This window comes from Urocampus carinirostris, chromosome 7 (genome assembly GCF_059441175.1).
Source record: "Urocampus carinirostris isolate Australia breed hairy pipefish chromosome 7, RoL_Ucar_1.0, whole genome shotgun sequence".
Lineage (NCBI taxonomy): Eukaryota > Metazoa > Chordata > Actinopteri > Syngnathiformes > Syngnathidae > Urocampus > Urocampus carinirostris.
In genome coordinates, this window is record NC_142355.1 from 36,220,320 (window position 1) to 36,248,205 (window position 27,886).

Sequence of the window (27,886 nt, forward strand, 5' to 3'; positions counted from 1 at the left end):
TTTCCCGTAAAATGAAAGGCTTGTGTGAGAACATCACGCGTTTGGGTCCTGATCCAGCTCTGGTTCATGACACACGTCCGTTTTAGCTGATTAAAGATATTTTCGGGGTCCTTGGACCTTCAGTTTGAAAGATCAACATTTCCCTGGCCTCAGGTGTTGTTCCAGCAGCTTTGTCCGCTGCTTGCTAAACCTACACATAAAAGACCCAACCTTGAACCGGAAAGCCCATGTAATTGTGTCAACCCTTCCGTTTCTTTCTACTTGAAAAAGTTTCGACAAGGCAGCTAAATTATTTTATATCTGTGAATAATCTTTTTGAATTTATGCAGTCAGGATTCAGGCCTAATCACTCTACAGAGACAGCCCTGGTTAAAGTGACCAATGATCTCCTGGCAATGGACTCTGGCGTGTCATCCCTGTTGCTGCTGCCGGATCTCAGTGCTGCCTTTGACTCTGTGGACAAGGGCTGCAACAACAATTCATTTCATTATTGATTAATCGGTCAATTGTTTTTTCGATAAATCAATGAATCTGATTTTTAATTTCCCCCATATTTATTCGAATATTGAAGTTTTTGACATATAGAAAAAATATTCTATGACATAAAAAATAATAAAAAAAACGTTTTTCAATTTACTTGATAATTTAAAAAATGCATCGAAATATATGCTCTACACCTGTAAATATGTAAATTACTCTTTTCCTACCACCTTATTCACGGATTATATTCAATTTGGACATCCGCAACCTCAGGGGAAATGTTTACATCTAAGCTTAAAACACACTACTATTCTATAACATATGAATAACCTATATTTTATGATGACAACATCTGTGTATTAATTGTTATTGCGACATCCAATGCAGCCTGGTCATCCTGGAAGGGGGATTACCTCATGAGCGTTCCCTTCTCAAGGTTTCTTCATTTTTCTCATGCTGAGGTTTTGAGTTTTTCCTTGCCCTCGTGTAGGTTTTAGATCAGGAGATGGTGTCATAACAGTCTATGGTTTGCAATAATCTGTGGTCTGTGCAGCCCTTTAAGACTCTTTGTGATTAAGGGCTATACAAATAAACATGACTTGACCAATTGGAGGTCCATTATGGTAAAAATATCCCAAAATGCAAAAACATGAATCACCAAAAACACTTTTTATTTAGATTGTTGTAGCAATTGCACATAGATAGAAAAAGTTAAGTCTCTAATATTTAGCATAATCACAAACTGGAGGCCCCTAATGAGAAAAACAACACCAAAAAGTAAGACAAATAATCAGCAAATATATATGTAATGGGTGTAATAATAACTTTTGTTTTATTGAAATTCCTGCTGAAATATGTTGTATAGTTTCTGTATAAGTGTCCTGCAATGATGAGTCCAACAGTGCCACCTGCTGGTATGTGGTAAGGTTTGGTTTGGCTATAGACTTTGCGACTAGAAGGTGGGGTTTTTTTGCAGTCTACAACGAGCTGTCAACTGTAAGACACGATCTTTTGGTGCTCCGCAAAAAGTTAATTTTAAACATTAAAACCGCAGCTGACAAATCTCTCAACATGCACAGTAATGTGATTGATGTTGTCAAGCTGTTTGGATTTATTTTCGTTTTGTTTCTGTAACCTTTTATGTCAGTTTTGCCGGACGTTGCATGTTGTGCTAAAATGCTAATTCCCCTTATAGAGATCAAAGCCATCAAAGAAGTTTACCACGTGTTGTGACTCCATAATTTGCAGGTAAATTGTACCCGTTTTTATACTTATTATTGTTATATCTATTTTCTCATTTATATATAAAAGGATGATGTTGGTTAAAATTCAGACTAAAGAAAAATATGTTGAATTCATACTAAACATTAAAAAACCACTATACGATCTCTTGTTAAAATATCTTGTTAAAATGGATGTAAAAAATGTATTGAGATGGTTGATATTCTAAAATGTATTTTAAGTAAACTGAAAAGAAAGCTCTTTGATATTTTTTTGGCAGTCTACAACGAGCTGTCAACGAGATCAAAGCAATCAAAGAAGTTTACCACGTGTTGTGTTGTGATTCATTCATTTGCAGCAACTGTAATAAAAGCCTCATCATCCAGTCCAACGTGAATGTGGATCTTTGGTGGGACAGATACACCGCCGTTACATATATATATATATATATATATATATATATATATATAAATATATTTTTTATTTTTCTTACATTCGGATTGCTGTAGAAGTCTGAAGTAAAGAATACATAAGTACTACTAACCCGCTTTTTAGCATAAAAAAATATTGTAGGCTACTAATATTAAAAAAAAAACAGAAATTGCAAAAATATATCACCAAAAATACTTATTTAGCATTTTGATGAATATATTAATTATTTGTGCCTTTAGTTTAGACTCTAATTGCAGCTCGCCAGCTAAAGCTAACGCAAATGTTTTTGTTTTTTTTATGTTAATTATTGAGGTTTGACAACCATTTAAGTAGATTACATAGTAAACCTAGGAAGATATTTTCTGAAAAGTTCATATTCTGTGAACAGAGGCCTCAAGAAGCTCAGCTGGCTGAGAAGGGAGCCTCATTCATAAGTAACACATGTCTTCCCATTTCTGACAGGTATTTTGCACTGACTTACAAGGCAACAGGCTATCGCAGACAGTTCGACACACTCTGCTCAGGACTTAATGGTCTCCTTCACTAAGAAGATTCAATGCATACAGGAAGAAATTGCAAAAGATATTGTTAGTACCACAAGTATTAAAGGACTGAAATTTACAGATGCACGACAGGGTGGCTGCCCTGGGAAAATGGCCGGTTTTAGTGAACTGTCACTTGATGATCTCAAACAAGTGGTGAATGCGGCCAAACCGACAACTTGCCAGTTCGACCCTCTCCCAGGTTCACTTATTAAAAGTCTTTTTAGCGTCCTTGGGCCTTCAGTTCTAAATATTATAAATACATCACTCTCCTCAGGTGTAGTTCCAGCAGCTTTTAAGTCCGCCGTTATTAAACCCACACTGAAACGACCCAACCTTGATCCAGAAATATTAAGTAATTACAGACCTGTGTCAAACCTACCTTTCCTCTCTAAAGTACTCGAAAGAGTAGTGGCACAGCAGCTGAATGCTTTCATATCGGAGAATAACCTTTTTGAATCCATGCAATCAGGATTCAGGGCTAACCACTCTACTGAGACAGCTCTGATCAAGGTAACAAATGATCTCCTAATGTCAATGGATTCTGGCGCTTCATCACTTTTGCTGCTGCTGGATCTTAGTGCTGCTTTTGACACAGTGCGCCACAATATCCTACTAGAACGGTTGGAAAAATGGATTGGTCTCTCAGGAGCCGTCCTCTCGTGGTTCAAATCTTACCTCTCAGATAGGACGCACTGTGTTAAATATGGTGAAACGACATCTGAGCCCTTTAATGTTACCTGCGGTGTTCCGCAGGGTTCAGTGCTCGGCCCCCTACTTTTCAACATTTACATGCTTCCATTAGGTGATATTATTCGCAAGTACAATATCAGCTTCCACTGCTACGCAGACGACACTCAACTATATCTTCCGTTGGAGGAATCTTCCACACTAAACTGTGGAAATTTGGAGGCCTGTCTCACTGAGATAAAAGAGTGGATGTCACTCAATTTCTTGCGTCTTAACTCTGAAAAGACCGAAATGTTAGTCATTGGTCCTTCTAAATGCCGGGACTTATTCGCAAAAACTGCTGTGAACATTGACAAATGTCACATCACACAGAGTGACTCAGTTAAAAATTTAGGTGTCATATTTGACCCTGATCTATCCTTTGAGATGCATGTAAAGCAAATTACTAGAACTGCCTTCTTCCATCTTCGCAACATTGCTAAAATCCGTTCAATACTGTCTCAGTCTGATGCGGAAACAATAATTCATGCATTTGTTACCTCCCGTCTCGATTACTGCAATGCACTACTCTCCGGTCTCCCGAAGTCCAGAATCAAGTCTCTTCAGCTAGTACAAAATGCCGCAGCGAGGCTTTTAACTAGGACAAAAAAGTACGATCACATAACACCGATTATGGCTAACCTGCATTGGCTCCCAGTTAGCCAAAGATGTGACTTCAAAGTTCTCTTAGTATTGTACAAAATCATACATGGACTTGCTCCCTCTTATCTTTCAGATCTGATCTGCCACTATGTCCCGGTCCGAAGCCTACGATCTGAGAGTGCTGGTCTTCTGATGATCCCGAGAGCAAAGAAGTCTTCTGCTGGTTCGAGAGCGTTCTCCATCCGGGCACCGGTGCTGTGGAATGCTCTTCCCCCTGAGATTCGATCTGCAACCTCAGTGGAAATGTTTAAATCTAAACTTAAAACTCACTTCTACTCCATTGCATACGAATAACCTACTCCTCTTGTCGGTTGAAAATAGTTTGTGTAATATAGTGTAACAATCTGTGAAGCCCTTTGAGACTCTTCGTGATTTAGGGCTATACAAATAAAAATGACTTGACTTGACTTGCGACAAAAAATAAAATGACAAATAACCCACAGGCACATCACTGGATGTCAATTCTAAGTGTTTCATTTATTACATTCTCATACGTCGACAACAAAACTAAAATATGCGCTTATAACAATTCCAGTCAGACAACAATGTTATACAGAAAGAAGCAATACAGTTCAGGGATATCAAATGCAAATAACACAAGCAAGTTCATTTTACAACAGGAAGTTAAGATGGAGTTATGCATGAGGTGTCACGGTTACCAAGGCGCCCAATTGGCCCCGCCCATGAGGCACCATCTGCTGCTCGTTGACAGATTGGCTTTTCGTCTATTTAAGCTTAGTGCTCTCACGCTTCCTTTGTCGGTCCGTCAATGAACCTCTGTCCCGCAAGACGTGGGTTCTGACTCGGTCCGGTTTCCTGTTGGTATTTCCTGTCTGGTATTGTTCCCATTTATTTTGTCCTGCTTATTGTCGGTTTCCAGTTTCGTTCCCGTCTTTTTTTGTCCTGTTTATTATTCTCCCCAGTTTTCGTTCCCGTCTAGTTTGTCCTGTTTAATTTCGATATCCTGTTTCAATATCTGTTCCGGTTCTTGACATGAGGGAGAAAGCAGCATCGCGCACTTACACTCTCTCAGTAATGTCGACCAATGGAAAGCTTTTTACACAATACATATTTGATGAATAAATATATAAAACCTTGCAGAGTTAAGAGTTTTGGGCATGGAATAATACCACTTATCAAAGTTTCTAAGTTAAAATTCAATCTTCTGATAAAAGGGACAACCTGCAACCCAAAGCACACCAATCCCTACTTCAAAAAAAACTTGGACTTGGAGAGAAGATATCCCAGAATTTGTTTGAAATTTAGATAACTCTTGGTGTGTTTGAAACAACATTTGGTTGTTAATGAGCTCTTAATGTGAACTAAAACAGAGCACATCTTGTCTGCCATGTGAGAGTTTTATGTGTGTGTAATATTTGACCACTAGATAGCACTGTGTTGTCTGGTGCGAGCATGAGCCAGTGCCAGACCACAGCGTGGCGGCAGGATACCAAATAAACATGGCGGCGACCTAAGTGGGGATTTGTATTGTTTTTTTCTGAGATACTACATATTACACACTGTCCCTTTAATATTAAAAAGAGAGCACTTTTTTGTAGGACTACAAGCAACTACCTGACCTTGGTTTCTTTCAATTCTTTTTCAAGGTTACATTGATCGATTATCTTAAACAAAATTGAGTCATTTTATTTATATTAAGTTTATTTTGTCTTTTATGACAATTGGAGTAATCCAAAAGTAATAGAAAGTAATCCAGTTACATTACCGCAATATCATAGTATTCGGATAACGTACTGATTCCATTTTTCAACAGGTAACTGTAGTAACTATATCCGATTACATTTTTAAAGTAACCTTCTTGGCTTTGTCTCCTCATGTTGGGGCTTTTGAGTTTTTCCTTGCCCTCATGTAGGTCTTAGATCAGGGGATGGTGTTCCGTTCGTCTGTGGTCCGTGCAGCCCTTTGAGACTGCTTGTTATTAAGGGCTCTACAAATAAACCTGACTTGACCAATGTAACTCTAAGAGTACACAAATCCGGTAAATCATTTAAGAATGCAAATTAATGGATAAAAATGTAATGAATGAGAACATATTAAGCAGAGTGATCACGGCTTTTTACACTCACACACTTGTGCCTCCAAGCTTTATCCTCATTTGAGAATCTTTGACCGCAAATAGAGCAGGTTAAAGACTTCTCAGCGCGTGTCCCACTTTCAGTAAATGTTGATCCAAAAACGGAGCCAGGAAAAGGTTTCTCACCAGTGTGGGTGCTTGTGTGTTCTATTAAGGTCCCATGTTGAGCAAAGGTTTGACCACAAATTGAGCAGGCAAAGGTTTTTCACCGCGGTGTGTTCTTGTGTGGTTTTTTAAGGTCAGAAGATGAGTAAAATTCTGACCACAAATTGAGCAGTTAAAAGGCTTTTCACCAGTGTGGATCCTAGTATGTGTTTTTAAGTTTGAACTAGTAGCGAATTTCTGACCACAAATAGAGCAGGCAAAAGGTTTCTCACCTGTGTGGGTTTGCGTGTGTCTTTTCAAGGATACGTTATGTGCAAACTTTTGACCGCAAATTGAGCAGGAAAAAGGTTTCTCACCCGTGTGGGTCCGTGTGTGCATCTTTAAATTCCCACGTCGAGCAAATTTCTGACCACAAATCGAGCAGGCAAAAGATTTCTCACCCGTGTGGGTTTGTGTGTGCAATTTTAAGGCCGAACTCTGAGAGAATTTTTGACCACAAACGGAGCAAACAAAAGGTTTCTCACCGGTGTGCGTTCTTGTGTGTCCAATTAAGTTCCCACTGCGAGAGAATTTTTGACCACAAACTGAGCAGACAAATGGTTTATCATCAGTGTGCGTCCTGATGTGTCCAGTTAAGTACCCCTTCCGAGAAAACTTTTGACCACAAACTGAGCAGACAAAAGGTTTCTCACCAGTGTGGGTTCTTATGTGTCCAATTAAATACACTCTCCGAGAGAATTTTTGACCACAAATCGAGCAGGCAAAAGGCTTTTCACCAGTGTGAGTCATTGTGTGTATTTTTAAGGTCCCACTATGAGTGAACTTTTGACCACAAACGGAGCAGGCATAAGGTTTCTCACCAGTGTGGGTTCTTGTGTGTATTTTTAAAGCCCTTCTATGAGTGAACTTTTCACCACAAATGGAGCAGGCAAATGGCTTCTCACCGGTATGGATCATCATGTGCAATTTCAAATATTTTTTAGTTGTAAACGTTTTGCCACACTGTGAGCACGTGCTGTTTTTACCATCAACGTGACTCACGGCATCACCTTCCGATTGTTGGTAGCAATCGGCGTGTGCAGAACGTGATGTGTCGTCATCATCGGTGGTCACGGGCTGATTAATGCTCCATCTCACTGGCTCTTTCCATTTGTCCTTTTCTTCATCTTCACTGCTCATAGGAGCCCCAGTCACAGGCAACTCGGTGAAATGTTTCTCCTCTTTCACCTCAACAGGCTGCCACTCCTCCTTTTCCTTTTTAACGCCAGGCAACTCCGACTCCGGCCGCCAAGGAAGAAGATATTTTTTCCCGACCTCTGCGGGATACAAAAGTTTAATAAAACCCAAAACGTTTTAACTCATCCTATAAAAATATTTGTGTCAACTCATTCAGTGCCTTGTTCCACGAACAGACTGAGGAAATCATTCCTTCCTCATGCCATGAAGCTTTTTAACTCCACCCGGGGGAGTAAAAGCCCACATTAAACCCCAAACCCACATTTGCATATTACCCTATTTTTATTAGTGTGTATTTTCCGTAGCACTATTTAAATACTCTATAGCAAAACATTATATTGGGTATTTTTGTATTCTATATCTTTTATCTTTTATCTTATTTTTCAACACAAGGATACTGCTGGAAATGTGAATTTCCTTACAGGGATGAATAAAGTATCTATCTATCCATCTATCTAACACATAAAACGTTTTCAGAAGCATTGTCCCTGAGTGCCAAAACATGAAAATCCTTTTTTTTGGTTTTATTTTAAAATGTATTTTAAAGAGTTTGGCGCAGTTCATCAGTAAGTATCAAGCCTCTTTGGAATGATTTCAGTATAGAAAATGGCAGGAATTGCTTTGATCAGATCTTTGTCACCACATGTCGGGAGCCCCCACTTTCTCGTGTTGAATTCCTGATTCGGCAAATGCGAGTGTGTGGGTGGGCGATGAGGCGAGTAGCGGTACTGAAGCAGTGTGGTGAGAGAACAAAGCTTATTCCTTTCAAAAAAGATGGTGAAGTCCCATCAACATCATCATCTAGTGAGAAAGGGATGTTTCTTTTGATATGTCCGATGCTACAAGACTACATTTTGTGTTGGCCTTCAAAAGTGAATCGTACTTCCCATTTGCGAGAAATGTCCGGCATTAAGTGAGTTAATGGTGCAATTGAACAAATAAGGTTTTCTTCAATACCAGAAGTGGGGAATATAGAAAAAGAATGTTTTCAGGAACATACATTGGGGCAAATAAGTAATTAAGTCAACCACTAATTGTGCAATTTCTACCCCTTGACAATATTAAAAAGGACTCTAATTGTCAACGTTGATAAACCTCAACCATGAGAGACAGTTTATGGAGAAAAAAGCCTAAAGATTACATTGTTTGATTTTGAAATAATTTATCTGCAAATCATGATGGAAAGTAAGTATTTGGACCATACGAAAAGATTATCAATAATTTGTTATGTATCCTTTGTTGGCAATCAAGGAGGCCAAATATTTTCTGTCACTCATCAAAAGCTTTTCACACAATGTTGCCAGTATTTTGGCCCATTCCTCAATGCAGAACTTCTCTAGAGCAGTGATGTTTTAGAGCTGTCGTTGGGCATCAGGACCTTCAACTTCACTCCATAGATTTTCTATGGGGCTGAGATCTGGATACTGGCTTGGTCACTCCAGGACCTTAAAATACTTGTTAATAAGACGCTCCGCGACTGCCATGACTGAGTGTTTGGGATCATTGTCATATTAAAGGCCAAGCCAAGTCTCATTTTCAATGCCCTTGCTGATGGAGGGAGAATTTTCACTCACGATACATGGCTTCATTCATTCATTCCTTCACACATAACAGTCATTCTGGTCCCTTTGCAGATAAACAGCTGTATGTTCCACCCCTGTGCTTCACAGTGGCGATGGTGTTCTTCTGATACAATTGGGTATTTTTTCTCCTCCAAATACAAGTATTACAACCAAAAAGTTCTATCATCCTAGTTCTGAATCATCCAAATGCTCTCTAACAAACCACAGGCAGGCCTGAACTTGCACAGGCTTCAGTGGGGGGGATTTGAGTCCCTGGCAGTCCATTGTGCTACTGATAGCGGCCTTTGTTACTGTGGTCCCAGATCTCTCTAGGTCATTCACTAGGTTCTCCCATGTGTTTCTGGGATTTTTGCGTGCTTGTTATCATTTTGACGCCACGGGGTGAGGACTTGCATGAAGCCCCAAATTAAAGGAGATGATCAGTGGTCGTTTATGTCTTATTTTTCTAACAATTGCACCCACAGTTGATTTCTTTACACCAAGCGTTCACCTATTGCAGCTTCAGTCTTCCCCGCTTGGTGCAGGTCTGCAACTTTGTCTTTGGTGTCCTTTGATGGCTCTTTGGTTTTGGCCATCGTGGAATTTGGAGTCTGACTGACTGAGCTTGTGGACAGGTGTCTTTCATACCGATAAGGAGTTAAATCAGGTCCCATTAGTACAGGTAACAAGTGGAGCCTGGTTAGACCTCATTGGACCTTGTTAGAAAACGTTAGACCTCTTTGACAGCCAGAAATGTTGCTTCTCTGTAAGTGACCGGATACTTATCTTCCAATCTAATTTGAAAATGAATTCTTAAAAATACAAACTGTGATTTTCAGTTTTTTTCCACACATTCTTTCTATCATTGTTGAGGTGAACCCATGTTGACAATTACAGGAATCTTTAATCTTTCCGAATAGGAGAACTTGCAAAGTTGGTGGTTGACTAAATACTTATTTGCCCCACTGTAGGTATGGAACATAAATAGTTTGATTGACTTATGGAGCTAAAATAACACCAAAGAAAACAAACAAACAGCAATTCAAACATGTCCCAGGATATACAGTGACCAACCTGCTCTGTTCAACACAATTCTAAGCTGCTTGCAAACAATGTCCACTTGTCGATGCTCTGGCTCAGTTTCCGCTGGTGCTCTCTGATGCTCCTCTTTAAACTTGCCTGTGATCTTCGTGCACATTTTCCTCGGGTAGGAAGATCCGACTTGAATTCTGCAAAGTCAGATACATATGAATACTAAATATGGATTGGAACAACTTTGCCATCCAATATATTCCATTTCCTGCACAACTTATCCGCACTAGGGTGCTGGAGGCCATCCCAGCCAGTGGGCAGGGGACACTCTGAAGTGGTTTCCAGCCGGTCGCAGGGCACATAGAGACAGACAACACACTTGCTCAATCCAGTATGATATAATATATATATATATATATATATATATATATATATATATATATATGTATAATGTGGTTGGTTGGTTGAATCCCTTAACTACTGGGATCGTAGGGGCACCATTTCCTATGGTGTGTCTCGGGCAAGTACAGCCTGGTGGCCCATGCCTCTCCAGGCCAACATATGTGAATGAATGGATACAATTGTGGCGTTTACCATTTAAGGATGCATACAATTGTGGATTTACACTATACTGTATATGATTAGATACAGCGGTGGCATTCTCGATGTGGAAACGGAAGATAAAATGGAAAAGGCCAAAAGAATTCAACCAATACACAAGAGGCTTCTTTGACAAGTAAGCCAGAGTTTGTGGCATAATTCGTCTCTAAACTACATATCAGTTATTTGCAGCGTAGAACTGATGGGGGAAAAGGCTCATGTGCAGTAATGCGTACGAGTAAACTGAGCCATTGGGTTCACCATGGTACTGTTAACTTGTAAACCCTCAGAATATAGCCATACTGTATAACCATATAGGGCCCATATGATTCCTTCTTTGCGTTATTTACTTCGTACGGGTGGTTCTGGAAACAACTAGTCGCAAAAAATAAGTTATTACCGTTTTTCTTTGTTTAATGGGATCATACGTTGTAAAACTGAAACAATAAACGCTAAGTGTACATTGTGTTTTTTTTCTCCGCATTACAATTTCCAATAAATAAACAAGAGAAATTCCTAAAGGGCAAATTATGCATTTTCATATTACAAAGTTTATAAAAGCAAAATATTATAACAAAACTTGAAGACATTAAAATGACTAAGCTTCTTTATGTCTGACTACGTTACCAATCTACAAAGCGAGTGTGACAAGGAGTTTGGTAAAATAGCTACGAAAGAGATAAACAGAACAAGCCTTTGTTCATTTTAAAAGTTAAAAATAATAATTAGGAACTAAAATAAAGACATATAACTGGTTACTCACTAAAGTTTTGCCTTACTGGCACTGCGAAGATTGGGAGCGTAACCGGATATCCGTCTTGAAAACAGTTCCGACTTAAAACAGTATCCTATTACCCTATAGAAAAAATGGTCTGACCTAAAAAAAAAAAAAAAAAAAAACGTTGTAGGCGTTACCGGTCCCTGACTAAATCAGTTACCACACAACCTAATAGGTGAAAATGTAGTCTAGGCTCTCTAGGATTTCAATGTAACATAAAAATGGTTTGTTAAAATGAGATTGCGTTAACCCGTTCAGGCTGCATGCTGGACGTCAGCCTTGTACCATATACTGACTGTCTCAGAAAATTAGAATATTGTGATAAAGTTCTTTATTTTCTGTAATGCAATTAAAAAAACAAAAATGTCATACATTCTGGATTCATTACACATCAACTGAACTATTTCAAGGCTTTTATTATTTGAATATTGCTGAATTTGGCTTACAGCTTAAGAAAACTCAAAAATCCTATCTCAAAATATTAGAATATCATGAAAAAGTATACAAGTAGGCTATTCAACTAATCACCTGAATCATCTAATTAACTCGAAACACCTTGCGAGGGTTTCCTGAGCTTTAAAAACACTCAGCTTGGTTCTGTAAACTAAATCACAAGTATGGGGAAGACTGCTGATCTGTCTGCTGTCCAGAGGACCATCATTGATACCCTCCATCAGGAGGGTAATACACAAAAGGAAATTTCTCAAACAGCAGGCTGTTCACAGAGTGCAGTTTCAAAGCATATCCACAAAAAGTCTGTTGGAAGGGAAAAATGTGGCCGGAAACGCTGCACCACCAAGAGAGATGACCGCAGCCTTAACAAAATTGTGAAGAAGAGCAGCTTCCAGAATTTGGGGGAGCTTCAAAGACAGTGGGCTGAAGCTGGAGTCCAGGTATCAAAAGCCACAGTTCACAGACGTGTCAGGGAAATGGGCTACAATAGCCGTATTCCCATGGTCAAGCCACTTCTGAACTCAAGACAACGGAAGAAGCGTCTGACTTGGGCTATGGAGAAGAAGCACTGGACAGTTGCAGAGTGGTCCAAAGTCCTCTTTTCAGACAAAAGCAAGTTTTGCATTTCATTTGGAAGTCAAGGCGCCAGAGTCTGGAGAAAGGCTGGAGAGGAGCAAAATCCAAGTTGCTTGAAATCCAGTGTGAAGTTCCCACAGTCAGCAATGGTTTGGGGAGCCATGTCAGCTGCTGGTGTTGGTCCACTGTGTTTCATCAAGTCCAGAGTAAATGCAACTGTGTACCAAGAGATTTTAGAGCACTACATGCTTCCATCTGCTGAAAAGCTCTATGGAGATGAGGATTTCATTTTCCAGCATGATCTGGCACCTGCCCACAGTGCCAAAACCACCAGTAACTGGTGCACTGACCATGGCATCACTGTCCTTGATAGGCCTGCTAATTCCCCTGACCTGAACCCCATTGAGAATTTGTGGGGTATAGTTAAGAAGAAGATGAAAGACACCAGACCTACAAATGCAAATGAGCTGAAGGCCGCTATCGAAGCATCCTGGGCATCAATAACACCTCAGCAATGCCACAGGCTGATTGCCTCCATCCCACGCCGGATTGATGCAGTAATCCGTGCAAAAGGATTCCCAACCAAGTACTGAGTGCATCAATGGACATTTTCAAATGTTTGATTTAGTTTTGCTGTTATAAAATTATTTTTTTACTTGGTCTGAGGAAGTATTCTAATATTTTGAGATAGGATTTTTGAGTTTTTTTCAGCTGTAAGCCAAAATCAGCAATATTCAAATAATAAAAGGCTTGAAATAGTTCAGTTGATGTGTAATGAATCCAGAATGTATGACATTTTTGTTTTTTAATTGCATTACAGAAAATAAAGAACTTTATCACAATATTCTAATTTTCTGAGACAGTCCAGTATACTGCCAGGGGTAGCATTTGATTTGCAGTGACGTGGCGTGAACGCTGCTCCTCGTTCCACTAAGCCAGGGGTGTCAAAGTCAAATGGACGGAGGGCCAAATAAAACATTTGGCTACAAGCCGAGGGCCGGACTGTCCAATCTTTACTGAAACCAAGATTTAACCTACTGAAAACACAACAAATATATTACAATATGATTGGATAAATAAAGCAATATTTTCTTATGACTCTGTCAGTCATTTTTAATTTCAGCAGGCACAAAATACAAATGTCCTTTATATAAAAAACTCATAACATATATCATAACAACAACTCATAACCATTTTCTATCATTCAATCATCTGAAATTATTAAAAAGAAATATTGCCTCGAAATACAATAAAATAAAGTGCAAAAATCTCTTGTTACTTAAAACCAATAGCAATCAACACACTGGACCTCATCTGTCCTGCTCAAATGTACATTGACTTTCCTTTCTGTGCTTTCTCTGGGTTAGTGTGAAAAAAAGGAATTACTGATTAACAAATAATAACAATCAAAAGTCATTTTCTCTGCTAAATAGGAGACAATTTTATCAAAAGACTGTTGTCCACATCAAGATCTATTTTCCACGAAAAGCCGAAAAACAAGAAACACTCCCAGGACAGAGTCGGCAAACAAAAACAACATAGTCAACATAGACAATAAAGCTTTAAAATTCCCGAGGGGAACAACAAAAAACAAGACCTTCTTTATGTGCATATTTAACTTTTAAACTTGAACGGAGTAAAAACTTCAAATGTGTAATTGCACAGGAAACATTACTGTATTATTACTGTATTTACATACATTTATATACAGTACTGTATTACTACAACTCTACATTACTTGTTTGAGGCGTGTGTTTTGTTTCATGATGCCGTCTAATATCATACTCTTTCATCACCGCCACACTTTCTCCACATAGCAGACACACAGGTTTTCCAGCTACCTCCGTGAACATGTACTCCAACTCCCACCTTGTTTGAAAGCCCCGGTTTTCAGTGTCCACCTTCCGTTTAGCCATTGTTGATGGGTATCTGTGGGCTAATTTTTGCTGTTATGCTAATGACTGCTGCTGATCGACTGCTGAATATATCAAACCGCCTCCCGCTTTGCTCCCGCTCGGCGCGTCCCCGTTGCATTGTGGGAAATGTAGTATTCATGCGTACTGCGGGCCGCTGGCTTGCAGCGGCCTGCGGGCCGGTGTTGTGCCCTTTTCCGACTCCTATGCAAATTCCTCCCCCCCTCCGATTTTAAATGCAAAAAAACAACAATTTGTTTACACCGCGGGATCCAATGCAACCAGGGTTTCATTCATAATAAAAAAGACATTACATACGGATATTATAGTAAATCAAATAAATATTATTTGTGTACAATTAGTTGTGATTGCGGAAATCATAGCGTACAGTGACGTTGGTGACTTTTCCATCCGCTTTAACAAACGCATTTTGTAAAATACGATCGCGCTTTATTGTTTAAATAAACGTGTTATATAGACTAGGATCTCCCAATTATTATAATTAGCTCGCTTTATTGTTTTAATAAGCGTTTTATATAGAATACGATCAGGGGGGGAGGAATTTGCATAGGAGTCGGAAAAGGGCACAACACCGGATCTAATAATATATTGATATCGTCACGCGGGCCAGGTAAAACCCTCTCGCGGGCCTAATGTGGCCCGCGGGCCTTGACTCTGACATATGTGCACTAAGCGCTCCCTGTGCGTTAAGGTGCATTTACTAGTTTTTTAAATGTTTTAATGGTCTTGGCCAAACCTATCTTATCTTATTAGGTCCTCTCCGCATATGGCGAAGGAGCATTCAGGCACTTTGGTCCTCACCTATGGAACATTCTGCCAGAGGACATCAGATTTGCAGGGACCCTTGATATTTTTAAGAGGAGGCTCAAGACCTACTTTTGTTAAATATGGCTTTTATTTGCTCATTTTTTATTTTGTTTTTTATTTGGCTCTACACCATACAGCCCGTTGGCCAATGGACGATTCAATCTGGCCTACCATATATCTCTGAAAATGTCAACAATGAAGCAGTTGTCAAGGTCATTTCTATCAAAGGTTATGACTTTTTACATAAATGCAAGCCACTAGAGGGCGGTAATGGATAAACTCTCAGCTTTAGCAGGCTCAGCTTAATTAGTCTTATCTTATTTTTTTGGACTTGTTAGAAGATTTGTCTGTTTTTTAAGATCATTTGTGGTTTGTTGCATCCCAGTCAAGGCATGAAAATGGCTCAGAAGGGTGTGGAGGAAATATGGATTTATTTGTGTATAATGCACACAACTATTGGGGCGGCAGTAGCTCAGGAGGTAAAGTGCTCGTCTTGGGATCATAATACCCCCGATTAAGTAGGTTGTTGCTGCTATCGGTGTGTGAGTGTGTGTGAATGGGTAAGTGTGAAGCACATTGTAAAGTGCTTTGGGAGATCTTCAGTGACTTGAAAAGCACTATATAAAGACAGACCATTTACTCTGACGTTTAATATTTTACTGTATCATCTCATCTCTCATCTCATCAGCCGTACCGCTTATCCTCATTAGGGTCGCGGGGGGGCTGGAGCCCATCCCAGCCATCTCCGGGCAGTGGGCAGGGGACACCCTGAACTGGTTGCCAGCCAATCGCAGGGCACACAGGGACAGACAACTCATTCGCTCATTCACACCTAGGGACAATTTGGACCGGCCAATTCACCTGAAATGCATGTTTTTGGAATGTGGGAGGAAACCGGAGTGCCCGGAGGAAACCCACGCTAGCACGGGGAGAACATACAAACTCCGCACAGGAAGTCTGGAGCTGGATTTGAACCCACTACAGGTTCCCATGACATGAACTGTGCCGCACAAGCGCTAACCACTGCGCCACCGTGCTGCCCTTACTGTATCATACTTGACTTTTTTATTTCATGCTTGTATGTTTTTTCTATAGTTGTTATTTCTAGTTTGATATTTCAGTGTTTCCTCATTTGGCTGAAAATCATGATATAAATATCCATCCATCCATTATCTGATCTGCTTATCCTCAGTAGGGACGCGGGGATGCTGGAGCCCATCCCAGCTACCTTCGGGCAGTGGGCACCCTGAACCGGTTGCCAGCCAGTCACAGGGCACACAGGGACGGACGATTCGCTCGCTCATTCATACCTAGGGACAATTTGAACCGGCCAATTAACCTGACATGCATGTTTTTGGAATGTGGGAGGAAACCAGAGTGCCTGGAGGAAACCCACGCAACACGGGGAGAACATGCAAACTCCACACAGGAGGTTCGATCTCATGACCTCAGAACTGTGCCGCACAAGCGCTAACCACTGCACCGCCGTGCTGCCCTCCTGATATGAATAGATAAAATACTGTAAATTAAGATGATTTAATTCGTGTATTTGTTACCTCCCGTCTCAATTACTGTAATGTACTAGTGTCAGGTCTCCCAATGTGTAGCACAAAAAGTTTGCAGCTGGTACAAAATTCTGCAGCGGGGATTTTCTAGGACAAGATTTTACCTCACTTTCAGATGTGGTTTTAAGGTTCTGTTGGTATTATAGTCCATTTTGCATGGATTTACCACCACATATCTTTCTGATTTAATTTCTCCCTATCTTCTTGCTCAGAGCCTTCGCACAAAATATGCTGGTCTACTATTCATTCCAAGAGCCAAGAAGTAATCTTTAGGTTCGAGAGCGTTCTCCATTCCGGCCCTGGTTCTGAGGAATGCTTTACCCTCCAAGATATGATCTGAAACCTCAATAGAAGGAACTTCTATTCAGATTCAGATCTACTTTATTGTCACTCTAGTACACGTGTATACAGAACGAAATGTCGATACATCTGACCCGCACAGTTTCCTTGAATGTACAGATATAAATAAAATGTTGTATTGAGTTGGAGTATTAAGTACTAATAATATACTAAATAATTATGGCTATGTATAGTATTTTACAGTAGTGCAAAGAGTAGTGCAAAGAGTGCAAGAGGAGCAGCTAACCAGATGTGCAAAATGGGAAGTCAGGTAAACAAATCAGGTAAACAGTAACAATAACACTGTAGTACAATAGTGCAGTGGACAACAGATTTGCAAGGAGTGGCTAGCTATAGAGAACTGCCAGTAGTGCAAAAAGTCAAACAAAACCAACAGATAAACAGATTAGCAGCAGTTTAGATTTACTATGTGTTTGATTGACTATTTACCAGTCTAATGGCCAGGGGGACAAGACTATTGTGGAACCTGGTGGTCCTGCACCACACACTGCAGTACCTCTTCCCAGAGGCTAGCAGAGTGAACAGTCCATGATGGGGGTGAGAGGGGTCCCTGATAATGTTCTTGGCTTGGGATAGGCAGCGCTTCTGGCCAATGTCCTGAATGGAGGGGAGAGAAGTCCCGATGATTTTCTCTGCTGTCTTCGTCAAACTCCTCACACTACCCCATTCGGAAGCGCTGCAGCCTCCACACCACACAGAGATACAGCAGGTCAGGATACTCTCTATGGTGCCCCTGTAGAATGTGATGAAGGAGGGTGGGGGCAGGTGGGCTCTCCTCATCCTCCGCAGGAATTACAGGCGCTGCTGTGCCCTCTTCACCAGTGATGCAGTGTTCACGGACCAGGTGAGTGTGTTTGTGATGTGCACCCCTAGGAACTTGATGCTGCTGACAACCTCCACAGCTTTGTTGTTGATGAGAAGTTGGGCTGGTTTTTCCTGAAGTCAATAATGATCTCTTTAGTTTTGTCAACATTCAGGACCAGGCTGTTGTCCCTGCACCAGCCCACCAACTGCTCCACCTCCTCTCTGTAGGCCAGGTCGTTGTCGTCCCTGATGAGGCCCACCACTGTTGTGTCGTCCGCAAACTTCACAATGTGGTTTGTGGCTGACCTAGGGATGCAGTCGTGTGTCATCAGGGTGAACAGCAAGGGGCTCAGACACAGCCGGTGCTATTCTAGAGCTTATGAGTGATATTGACCTTGGACTCCTGTCTTCTTGTCCCTAAGGGAGAAAGGATGACGGTGCATTGATTTTGAGCCATCGCACCGACACTTGGACCTGATGCACGTCATTATCCAAAACCTGATGCATTGGTCAAGATTTTGGGACAGGAAACTGTCAACTGGGCATTCTGGTATTACATGTATCCCATGTTGATGACGTTTGTACATTGCGTGCTTATGCCCTTCCAACTTCCACAGCAGCCTGGTCATTCTAGAAAGGGGATTAGTTCACGTGTGGCCCCTTTTTAGGGTTTTTGTCCTTTTCCTCATGCTAAGGTTTTTGAGTTTTTCCTTTCCCTTATGTAGGGTTCAGATCAGGGGATGGTGTCATGGTGGTCTGTGCATAGCTTTGTGACTGATTGTGATTACTGGCTATACAAATAAACATGACTTGACATGAGTGTTAATGAGCCTGTCACTTATCAAAAAAATAATCCAAACGTGTATCTGTGACGGACAGGGGGGGGGGAAGCTTGAGCAGATGGATGAACTGCTCTACTGGAGGGTAATAGAGCTAATTGGGTCATCCATGTTTTTATTGTCTTAGATTTTTTTTGCAATCTGAACGCTGTGGTTATTTGCGCCTGAAGCTTAAACGCCATTCACGGTACACATACCAACAATAACTCAAGTTTTTTTTTGCTGTTTCATGCTCACTATTGAGTTTTGACAACAGTTTAACTCCATAACAACTTAGACCTAGGAAGATCTTTTCTGTAAAGTTCGCATTCTGTAAACGGAGGCTTCTAGCTGCTGGACTGGCTGGGAACAGAGTGTTGCTCATAATCAATGCATAATTACGCATTTCCATTTCATTTTGCACTCGTTTTGTCAATAGAAGTACAATATAAAATGACGAATAACCGACAAGAATATAACTGGATGTTACTTCTTAGTATTTTATTTATTGTATTCTCATACAACAACAACAAAAACATGTAAGTGCTTATGAAGAATCCGGTCAGAAAACAAAGTGATGAAGAAAAGGTAAAACAGTTGAGAGATGTAAAATGCATATAACATAAGCAAGTTCATTTTACAACAGATACTTAAGCTTGATTAATACATGCAGGAGAGAGCGGCATCGGGCATGTTTACTCTGAACGATTCATCACTTCTGCAAACATTTTTTAAAGTTTCAAACATATCTGTGTATTATTTGCCCTCAGGTAGGTTTTAGATCAGGGAATGGTGTCAAAATAGTCTGTGGTTCGCAATAATCTGTGGTCTGTGCAGCCCTTTGAGACCCTTTGTGATGAAGGGTGTCATAGATAAACATTAACATGATCAAAACCAGCATATGGTCAACCGCTAATATGCGGTTTAGTCAAAGAGCTCATAGGAATGGTAGTGAATTAGTTAGCATCTAATTATATGCGTCACACAGCTGGGTGTCTCATGGTAGCATGAAAATCCGGAAAATAATGGAGACCTCTTTACACAGAAAATATATAATGATTAAATATATAAAAACATTTTATAGTTGGGAGTTTTGGGCATGGAATAATACCACTCGTTTCACGTTTTAAGTTAAACTTCAATCTTAAAAAACAACATTTCAATAAGAGACAAGCTGTGACCCCAAAGCATGCCAATGTAACATCAAAAGTACACAAATCTGTTCAATCAGTTATAAATATGAATTATTTGATCAAAATTGAATGAATGTGAGATTGCCTGCTGTCGTGTGCAGCTTGCGTTTTGTTTTTGCCTCATTTTAGGTATGTGATTGTGACTTTTCCCCTTGTTATTGGCCGCTTGTCTCTTAATTAATATAATATTGTCCAGACAGCTCCCCGTTAGTGTGCGGGCTCCCGAAGGCTTCCAGTTTTGTTTAGTCTGGGTTAGCCTCTTTAGCACTCGGTTAGCTAGCCAGCCTGCCGTGCTTATTGTTATTTTCTCCCAGCTGGGTTCGTGTTTGTTGCCATGGTAGTGTTTTGTTGTTGGCTCAGTTATCCTGGCTGCTTACTGGATGTTTTCGGCCATCCAGGCTCCCCTTTTTTTCCACCGATCGGTCCCCGTGTGTCTACTATAGCAGCTGGCCAGCTTGCCGAGTCCCGGCTGGTTTTAGCCCATGTTATCTCTGGTTGTGTAACTTTTGCTGGATTGCACCATTTTGGCTGCTTGCCATTTGTTGAACAATGGCTGCACCCATCTGCGACACAAATCCTAACCAGTCTCCACAAAATTACCAAAACTTAAAACATTCAAAACCTTTTTGACTGGATGCAGTGTTTGAGGAGTATGTTAGGAGTTACAAGATTGGATAGATTGAAAAATGAAATTTTGAGAGACAGAACTGGAGTAGTAGTGGAACTGAGCAAGCGTGTGGGTAAGAGAGTACTCGCAAGAGGAAGGCCGCGATTGACATGGATGGATGGTGTAATGAGTGCACTGCAGGAAAGAAGTTTAAATATAATGGAAGCTAGAGCTCTTGTTGGTGACAAAAATGAGTGGAGAGGGGTTGTAAAGGGATAGTGGGATGATTGGACACGTTCTAAGGGATGGGCACCTGTATGATGCGCCAGGGGTAAACCAGTGAAAGCTGTCGGGCCCTGCTGTTGAACAGAAGAGTGTGTTGCGTCACCCTGACCTGAGTGACATGGCCGCTTTTTTGTGTCCCGTTTCATCTGGAGGGACGAAAGCATGACCAACTTAGATGCCAAGATGCCTAACTTTTTTGGGTGTTTGGGCATTTGGGTTGGCCATGGTCCAAAAATGTTTGTGTGTGTTTTTTGCTATTGTTTTCCTTTTTTAATTTTCTTTGTTATTGTATGTGTTTGTCTTGCTGTCAGTCACCCCTATTTTTTAATTTATTATTATTCAGCCAGTATCAACCATCGACATGATATCTACCGGAAATCATTTTGTCACGCGAAGCTATCGACGTGACTCATCGCCTTCGATTGGCGCCGGGTTTTTTAGACCCAACTGCTGTGTTGGGAGTCATTAGGTGAGCAAACCCTCCAATTCCAACCCTTAATGCCGAGCGCCAAGCAGGGAGGCAATGGGTACCAATGTTGTAAGTCTTAGGTATGACTCGGCCGAGGCTTGAACCAGCGACCTCCCAGTCTCGGAGCGGGCGCCCTACCATCTAGGCTACCGAGCTGGTCTATTGAGGGATATGACCAAGGTAGATAGATATAGGTAGATAGATAGATAAATAAAATGTGATTAGCTCGCTAGGGTGCTTCATATGTCCGAGCTCAGAAAGTCAAACACGAGTCTTCAAAATGTATAATCTCTGAAAATATATGGAACATTCCAATCACAAAATATAGATATAATGCAAAAAACATGTACTATTTTCTCACATTCTGTATGTTTTAGAATGTGGTCCCTCTATTAATGACTGTTTTACCACAAATCGGAGCAGGCATAGGTTTCTCACCAGTGTGGGTTCTCATGTGTTTTTTTAAGCGCCCTATCCCAGCAAATTTTTTACCACAAACGGAGCAGCTAAAAGGCTTCTCTCCACTATGGGTTTTTGCATGACTATTTAAGTTTCTTTTATCAGTGAATTTTTGACCGCAAACAGAGCATGCAAAAGGTTTCTCACCAGTGTGAGTTCTTGTGTGTCTTTTTAAGCCCCCCTTTTGAGTGAACTTTTGACCACAAATGGAGCAGGCAAAAGGCCTTTCACAAGTGTGAATCCCAGTGTGTGTTTTTAAATTTGCACTACAAGTAAATTTCTGACCACAAATTGAACAGCTAAAAGGTTTCTCACCAGTGTGTATTCGTGTGTGTATTTTTAAGGACCCACTACTAGAGAATTTATGACCACAAACCAAGCAGGCAAACGGTTTTTCACCAGTGTGGGTTTGTGTGTGTCTTTTGAAGGATATATTTTGAGCATATGTTTTACCACAAATTAGGCAGGCAAAAGGTTTCTCCCCCGTGTGGCTTCGTATGTGCATTTTCAAAGACTTACGCTGAGCCAATTTTTTACCACAAACCGAACAAACAAAAGATTTCTCACCAGTGTGGGACCTTATGTGTGTTTTTAAGGTCACATGATCACCAAATCGTTGACCACAAACAGAGCAGGCAAAAGGCTTCTCACCAGTGTGGGTTCGTGTGTGTATTTTTAGGGATCCATGATGAGCAAATTTCTGACCACAAATTGAGCAGCCAAAAGGCTTCTCACCAGAGTGGGTTCTCATGTGTATTTTTAAGGAAACCTTATGAGGGAACTTTTTACCACAAATAGAGCAGGAAAAAGGCTTCTCTCCAGTGTGGGTTCGTGTGTGTATTTTTAAGGCCCCACTCTGAGTAAATTTTTGACCACAGATAGAGCAGGCAAAAGGCTTCTCACCAGTGTGGGTTATTGTGTGTCTTTTTAAGCCCCCCTTTTGAGTAAACTTTTGACCACAAAAGGAACAGGCAAAAGGTCTCTCACTGGTATGGATCATCATGTGAAATTTCAAGTAAGACTTATCAGTAAACGTTTTGCCACACTCTGAGCACGTGCTGCTTTTTCCTTCAGTTTGACTCGCGGCATCACCTTCCAACTGTTGGTTGCCATCGGCGTGTGCAGAGTATGATGTGTCGGCATCCTCAGGGGTCACGGGCTGACTGGAGCTGCATCTCACCAGCTCTTTCCATTTCTTCTCTTCTTCATCTCCGGTGCTCACAAAAGCCACAGTCACGGGCAGCTCTGTGAAAAATTTCTCCTCTTTCACGTCAACAGGCTGCCAATCCCCCTCCTCTTTTTTAATGGCAGTAAACTCTGTGGGACACGAAACACACATGGTTTTATAAAATTAAAACTGTCACATTCAGTGCCATAACATTTTCAAAAGTGCCCAAAAGGTAAAAATCCTTTTTTTTATTTGAAAAAATATTATACAGGGTGGGCAGCACGGCGGTTAGCGCGTGTGCGGCACAGTTCTAAGGTCTTGGGAACCTCTTGTGTGGGTTCAAATCCAGCTACTGGACTTACTGTGCGGAGTTTGTATGTTCTCCCCGTGCTTGCGTGGGTTTCCTCCGGGCACTCCGGTTTCCTCCCACATTCCAAAGACATGCATTTCAGGTGGATTGACTAGTCCAAATTGTCCCTAGGTGTGAATGAGCGAGCGAGTTGTCTGTCCCTGTGTGCCCTGCGATTGGCTGGCAACCAGTTCAGGGTGTCCCCTGCCCACTGCCCGATGATTGTTGGGGTGGGCTCCAACACCCCCGTGACCCTACTGAGGATAAGCGGTGCAGCTAATGAGATGAGATGAGATGAGATGAGATTATACAGGGTTTGGTGTAGATCATCGGTAAGTATCAACCCTCTGGGAATTTTTCCGATACGACAAATTACCATTAGATGGTCGGAGTGGCTTTTGTCAGATCTTTTTCCACACATGTAGGGAGCCCCCACTTCCTAGGGTGGCTTCCTGTTCCGAGTAATGAGAGTGTGTTGGCAGCCCCACGTGACGATTAGGCGTGTGGTGGTAAGGGAACAGAGCTTTCTCCTTTAGATAAAAGATAGGGATGTCCCATCGTCATCGTCTGGTCAGAGAGGGATATTTCGTGCACGCACAAGGAAACGCCATCACCAGGCAGATAAAATGTCACAAAATACTGCAAACAAGGATACTGACATGTATATCTTTGGTGCAGACAAAAGTGCGCTGTGTGCCAAGATCCGCCCACCCTACCGCACACCCAATCAAATCGCTCTGTGTGCTTTGCTGGATTTTCTGGCTGATTACAGTTTTCTGTGGGTTTTCATCATTAAGTGTTTCAACACTGAACCTTGTTAAATGAGCTTCCATATAAAGGATTTTTTCGTGACGTAGAGCAATAACGGGGTCTGTTGGTGTGACACCTTGACTGTAAACGGTAGTGGGGAGTATTCCCTTTATATATTGGACTGAATCATTCATTATACTATTTCTTCATCAGCTATGCGCCCAATATAATATGGGGCGGCAGTGGCTCAGGAGGTAGAGCGCTCGTCTTAGGATCAAGAGATCTCAGTCTTTGTGTTGATTTTCACCTAATACTAACTGTTATTTCAGAGGCATACTTCTCTTTAACTCGACAACAACCACCACAGCAATGACGTAATCTCAAAGCAATGAGATCTCGTTTGCCGAGATCGGCGTGCAGACGAAATCTCGAACCGCGAGACCAAAACAACAATGGCGTATCTGCTTGACGAAAAGTTGCCTGCGGTAAATCTTTGTTTAAAAAAAAGCATCGGGTAGTAATGTCCATTTTGTGTCAAAAAAGTTGCCACCAGTGTGGGACCGGGGGGTAGCACGTTGATTTGACACTATGCGTCCCCAGCAAAAATGATGCGTCTAAGACGCAGGTGCGCGGGCAAACGAGAACACTGTGGGAAGAGCATTCCATAGCACCGGGCCTCTAATGAAGAACGATCTCGAACCTGCGGATCTCTTCTTGGCTCTTGGGATCACTAGTAGACCAGCGTTTTCAGAGCGAAGGCTCCGGACTGGAACATAAGGGGATATTAAATCTGAAAGATTGAGGGAGCAAGCCCATGCATGTTTTGGTACACCAAAAGAACCTTAAAATTTTAAGATGCCGATGCAGGTTAGCTAAAATCGGGGTGATGTGATCAAACTTTCTTGTCTTCGTTAAAAGCTTCGCTGCAGCATTTTGTACCAGCTGCAGGCTCTCGATGCTGGACTTCGTGATACCAGAGGGTAGTACATTACAGTCATCGAGACGAAAGCTAACAAATGCATGAATTATAATATGTGCGTGACAGCCTCATTCAGACAAAAATTTGTGATAGGGCTCATTGGACCAAACAAAGAATGTCCGAAATCTTTGAGAATGTTAATTCAAACTGTGCACGCTGTCATCAATCCCCAGCCAAACAGACCCACGTGTTCTGGTCATGTTCTTCTCTGTAAAACTTCTGGAAGGATATTTCTAGAAAATATGCCACTCTCATCAAACCGGATAGGTTTATTTGGAACTTCTTCAATCACATTTAAATTATCTAAAGCCACGCCAGACATCATCGCCTTCATCACATTACTAGCTTGATCCTAATTAAATAGAAATCGTCAATCCTTCTACTCACACTATGTCGATCCAATCTACCTTACAGTACTCACATTTAGAAAAAATAAGACCCACTTAAGGGCTCTGGTATTATGTTCTACTCAAGATGGTATGTCTCCCTTAACTAAGTTAGGAAAATGAACTTCTCTGAGATCCCAGAATGATTAACATACCTGATGTTATTACATGTTGCCTGTCCCATCCACCCCATCAGACTCTTGATTTTGTCTCATGTAGAATTTACTGCACAAGGTTATTCATCTATTTACTGGGATCAGGACTTTTAAAGACTTTTGAATGCCTTTTGAAATCCAATTTGAGACCAAGTTGACAAATTAAACACAATTGACAGAAAAAATATTTCTTGCACAGAAGACATCGTGCCTCATACACATTACATGTCAAAGGTTTTAGCCGTGGTAAAAACATTTGTTTGGCAGCCACTTCTCATTGAATGTACCCTTTCGCAAGGTTCAAAATAAACATCTATGTCCAAAGTTGCTGTGTAAATTGTGGGTAGACCCAAGCCATGCGTCTGCTCCGGAAGGCCGGTCTGAAACCACATCACCGCTTGGAAAGTTCCGTTATTGTGATCACGCCATGTTGCCACGAAAGTAAATTGGTAAATTATTAAAAAAGACAATTAATAAAGTTTACTTAATCTTTTTAGTTCAAACATATATAAATATTATTAATGTGTTCGCATATTTAAGACTTCCGAAAGTTGGATTTAAGACATTTTAACGTCTATTAAGGCCTTATATGTAGAATAATGAATTCAAAGCCTTTTAATACTTTTTAAGGATCTTCGGGAATTTTGATTTGTTTATCTTTCTTTCTATCACAATAACGGTTTTATGTCTCACGAGTCGGGAACCACCCACTGCATCGGGCTGATTTACTTTATTCACTCTTCTTGAGTGTGCCAAGTTACTTTTTGTTGATTCTTTTGTTTTTTTTGCTTGTTGTGCATATACTCAGTTGATTTGTTTTATGTTATAGTGTTACCTTGGATGCTGTAACATCATTGTACGAACTGAAGTAGTGGTAAGTTTGTATCCTGTTGGCCAAACATCCAATTTAAAAAAATTAAAAATACAAAATAAAAACACATATCCCAGGAACAACAGTGACCAACCTGCTGGAGGCTGCTTGCAATGAGCATCCACTAGTCCATCTTCTGGCTCAGTCTCCTCTGTTGGTCTCTGAAGCTCCTCTTTGAACTTGCCCGTGGTCTTTGTGCACATTTTGCTCAGGTAGGAAGATCCTGCTTGATTTCTGCCAAGTCAAAAAATAAATAAATAAATAAATAAATACATAAATAAATTAAAAAAAATAATAATAAAAAATAAATATATATATATATATATATATATATATATATATATATATACTAAATATGAATTTGAAACACTTTGCAATTTAAAGTATATATATATATATGAATGGATACAAGTGTGGCATCTACCATTTAAGGATGCATACAATTGTGGACTTACACTATTTATGATTGGATCCACTTGAGGCATTCTTACTGTGGGGGCAGAGGATAAAATGAAAACCTCCAAGATAAATCAACCAATACACATGAAGCTTTTTGGGGAGTAAGAAGTTTGTGTTTACATTTGTCTCTGAACTACAAGTCCAACAGTGCTTTGCGGCATAGAAATTATCCTTGTTGAGAGAAACTACGCGTGTGTTCTCTAATGCGCATGAGTAAACAGATTCAATTTGTTAATCATGGTACTATTATCTTGTACATCTTATAATACAGTGATGTCACCAAAGAGGGCCTATCTGGTTCACAGTTTGCTAATATTTACTTTGTACAGGCGATTGTGGAAACGATTAAGGGTAAAAATCAAGGGGAAACCGTTTCTCTGTATTCGTTGGAATCATTTTTGGATTGTGGTAAGACTAAAACAGTAAACGGCAAGTGTATATAGTATTGTGTTATGTCTCCATATTAGAATTTACAATAAACAATCAAAACAAAATGTATTTTGCTTAATCGGTCAAATGTGCATTTTCTAATCATGAACAGGTTTATAAATGCCAACTCTAACAATACCGTCCAAACACATTAAAAACGACAAAGCGGCCTTCTTTTTGTCTTATGACGTAATCAATCTACAGAGGGAGTGTGGCAGCGAGTTTGACAAAATAGCGACTAAAAAGATCGACAGAAGAAACCTTTGGTCTGTTTTGAACTAAGAATAATAAGAATTACAAAAAAGCCACGAAACTGGTTACTCACGGACAAAGTGACGTCCGAGTTTTGCCGTGCTGCTACTGCAAAGATTGGGAGCGAAACCGGATGTGCGACTCAAAAAAGTTCCAACCGACAACAATATCTATACAAAAATGGTCTGACCTAAAAAAAATTAAAAAATACAAATATTGGTAGGTGTTACGGTGTCCTGGCGAAACGTCCTATCTTGTGGAGACGTCCTACCGAAGGCAATCT

General features: G+C 40.6%; 2 protein-coding genes across 6 annotated transcripts; both read right to left on the reverse strand.

The window, feature by feature from the left end:
• Window positions 1-4,525: 4,525 nt before the first annotated feature.
• Window positions 4,526-14,480, reverse strand: LOC148363175 (uncharacterized). Of its 4 annotated transcripts, none has more exons than XM_088340762.1 (4): window positions 14,374-14,480; window positions 10,140-10,294; window positions 6,357-7,583; window positions 4,526-6,212 (listed from the first exon to the last, which is right to left on the reverse strand). In XM_088340762.1, the coding sequence occupies exons 1-4, from the start codon at window positions 14,418-14,420 to the stop codon at window positions 6,151-6,153; spliced, it is 1,491 nt and encodes a 496-aa protein (XP_088196888.1). In that variant the 5' UTR covers window positions 14,421-14,480; the 3' UTR covers window positions 4,526-6,150. The 4 variants fall into 4 exon arrangements, with proteins under 4 accessions (XP_088196888.1, XP_088196890.1, XP_088196891.1 ...); XM_088340764.1 differs by lacking the exon at window positions 14,374-14,480 and adding an exon at window positions 11,461-11,526; XM_088340765.1 differs by lacking the exon at window positions 14,374-14,480 and adding an exon at window positions 10,385-10,425.
• Window positions 14,481-19,278: 4,798 nt separating this feature from the next.
• LOC148363176 (uncharacterized) lies at window positions 19,279-27,754 on the reverse strand. 2 transcript variants are annotated; one of them, XM_088340760.1, is made up of 4 exons: window positions 27,677-27,754; window positions 26,919-26,953; window positions 26,558-26,697; window positions 19,279-23,122 (listed from the first exon to the last, which is right to left on the reverse strand). In XM_088340760.1, exons 3-4 carry the CDS (start codon window positions 26,664-26,666, stop codon window positions 21,720-21,722), a joined length of 1,512 nt encoding a protein of 503 aa, XP_088196886.1. In that variant the 5' UTR covers window positions 26,667-26,697; window positions 26,919-26,953; window positions 27,677-27,754; the 3' UTR covers window positions 19,279-21,719. The 2 variants fall into 2 exon arrangements, with proteins under 2 accessions (XP_088196886.1, XP_088196887.1); XM_088340761.1 differs by lacking the exon at window positions 26,919-26,953 and having other exon boundaries at window positions 27,677-27,724.
• Window positions 27,755-27,886: the final 132 nt, after the last annotated feature.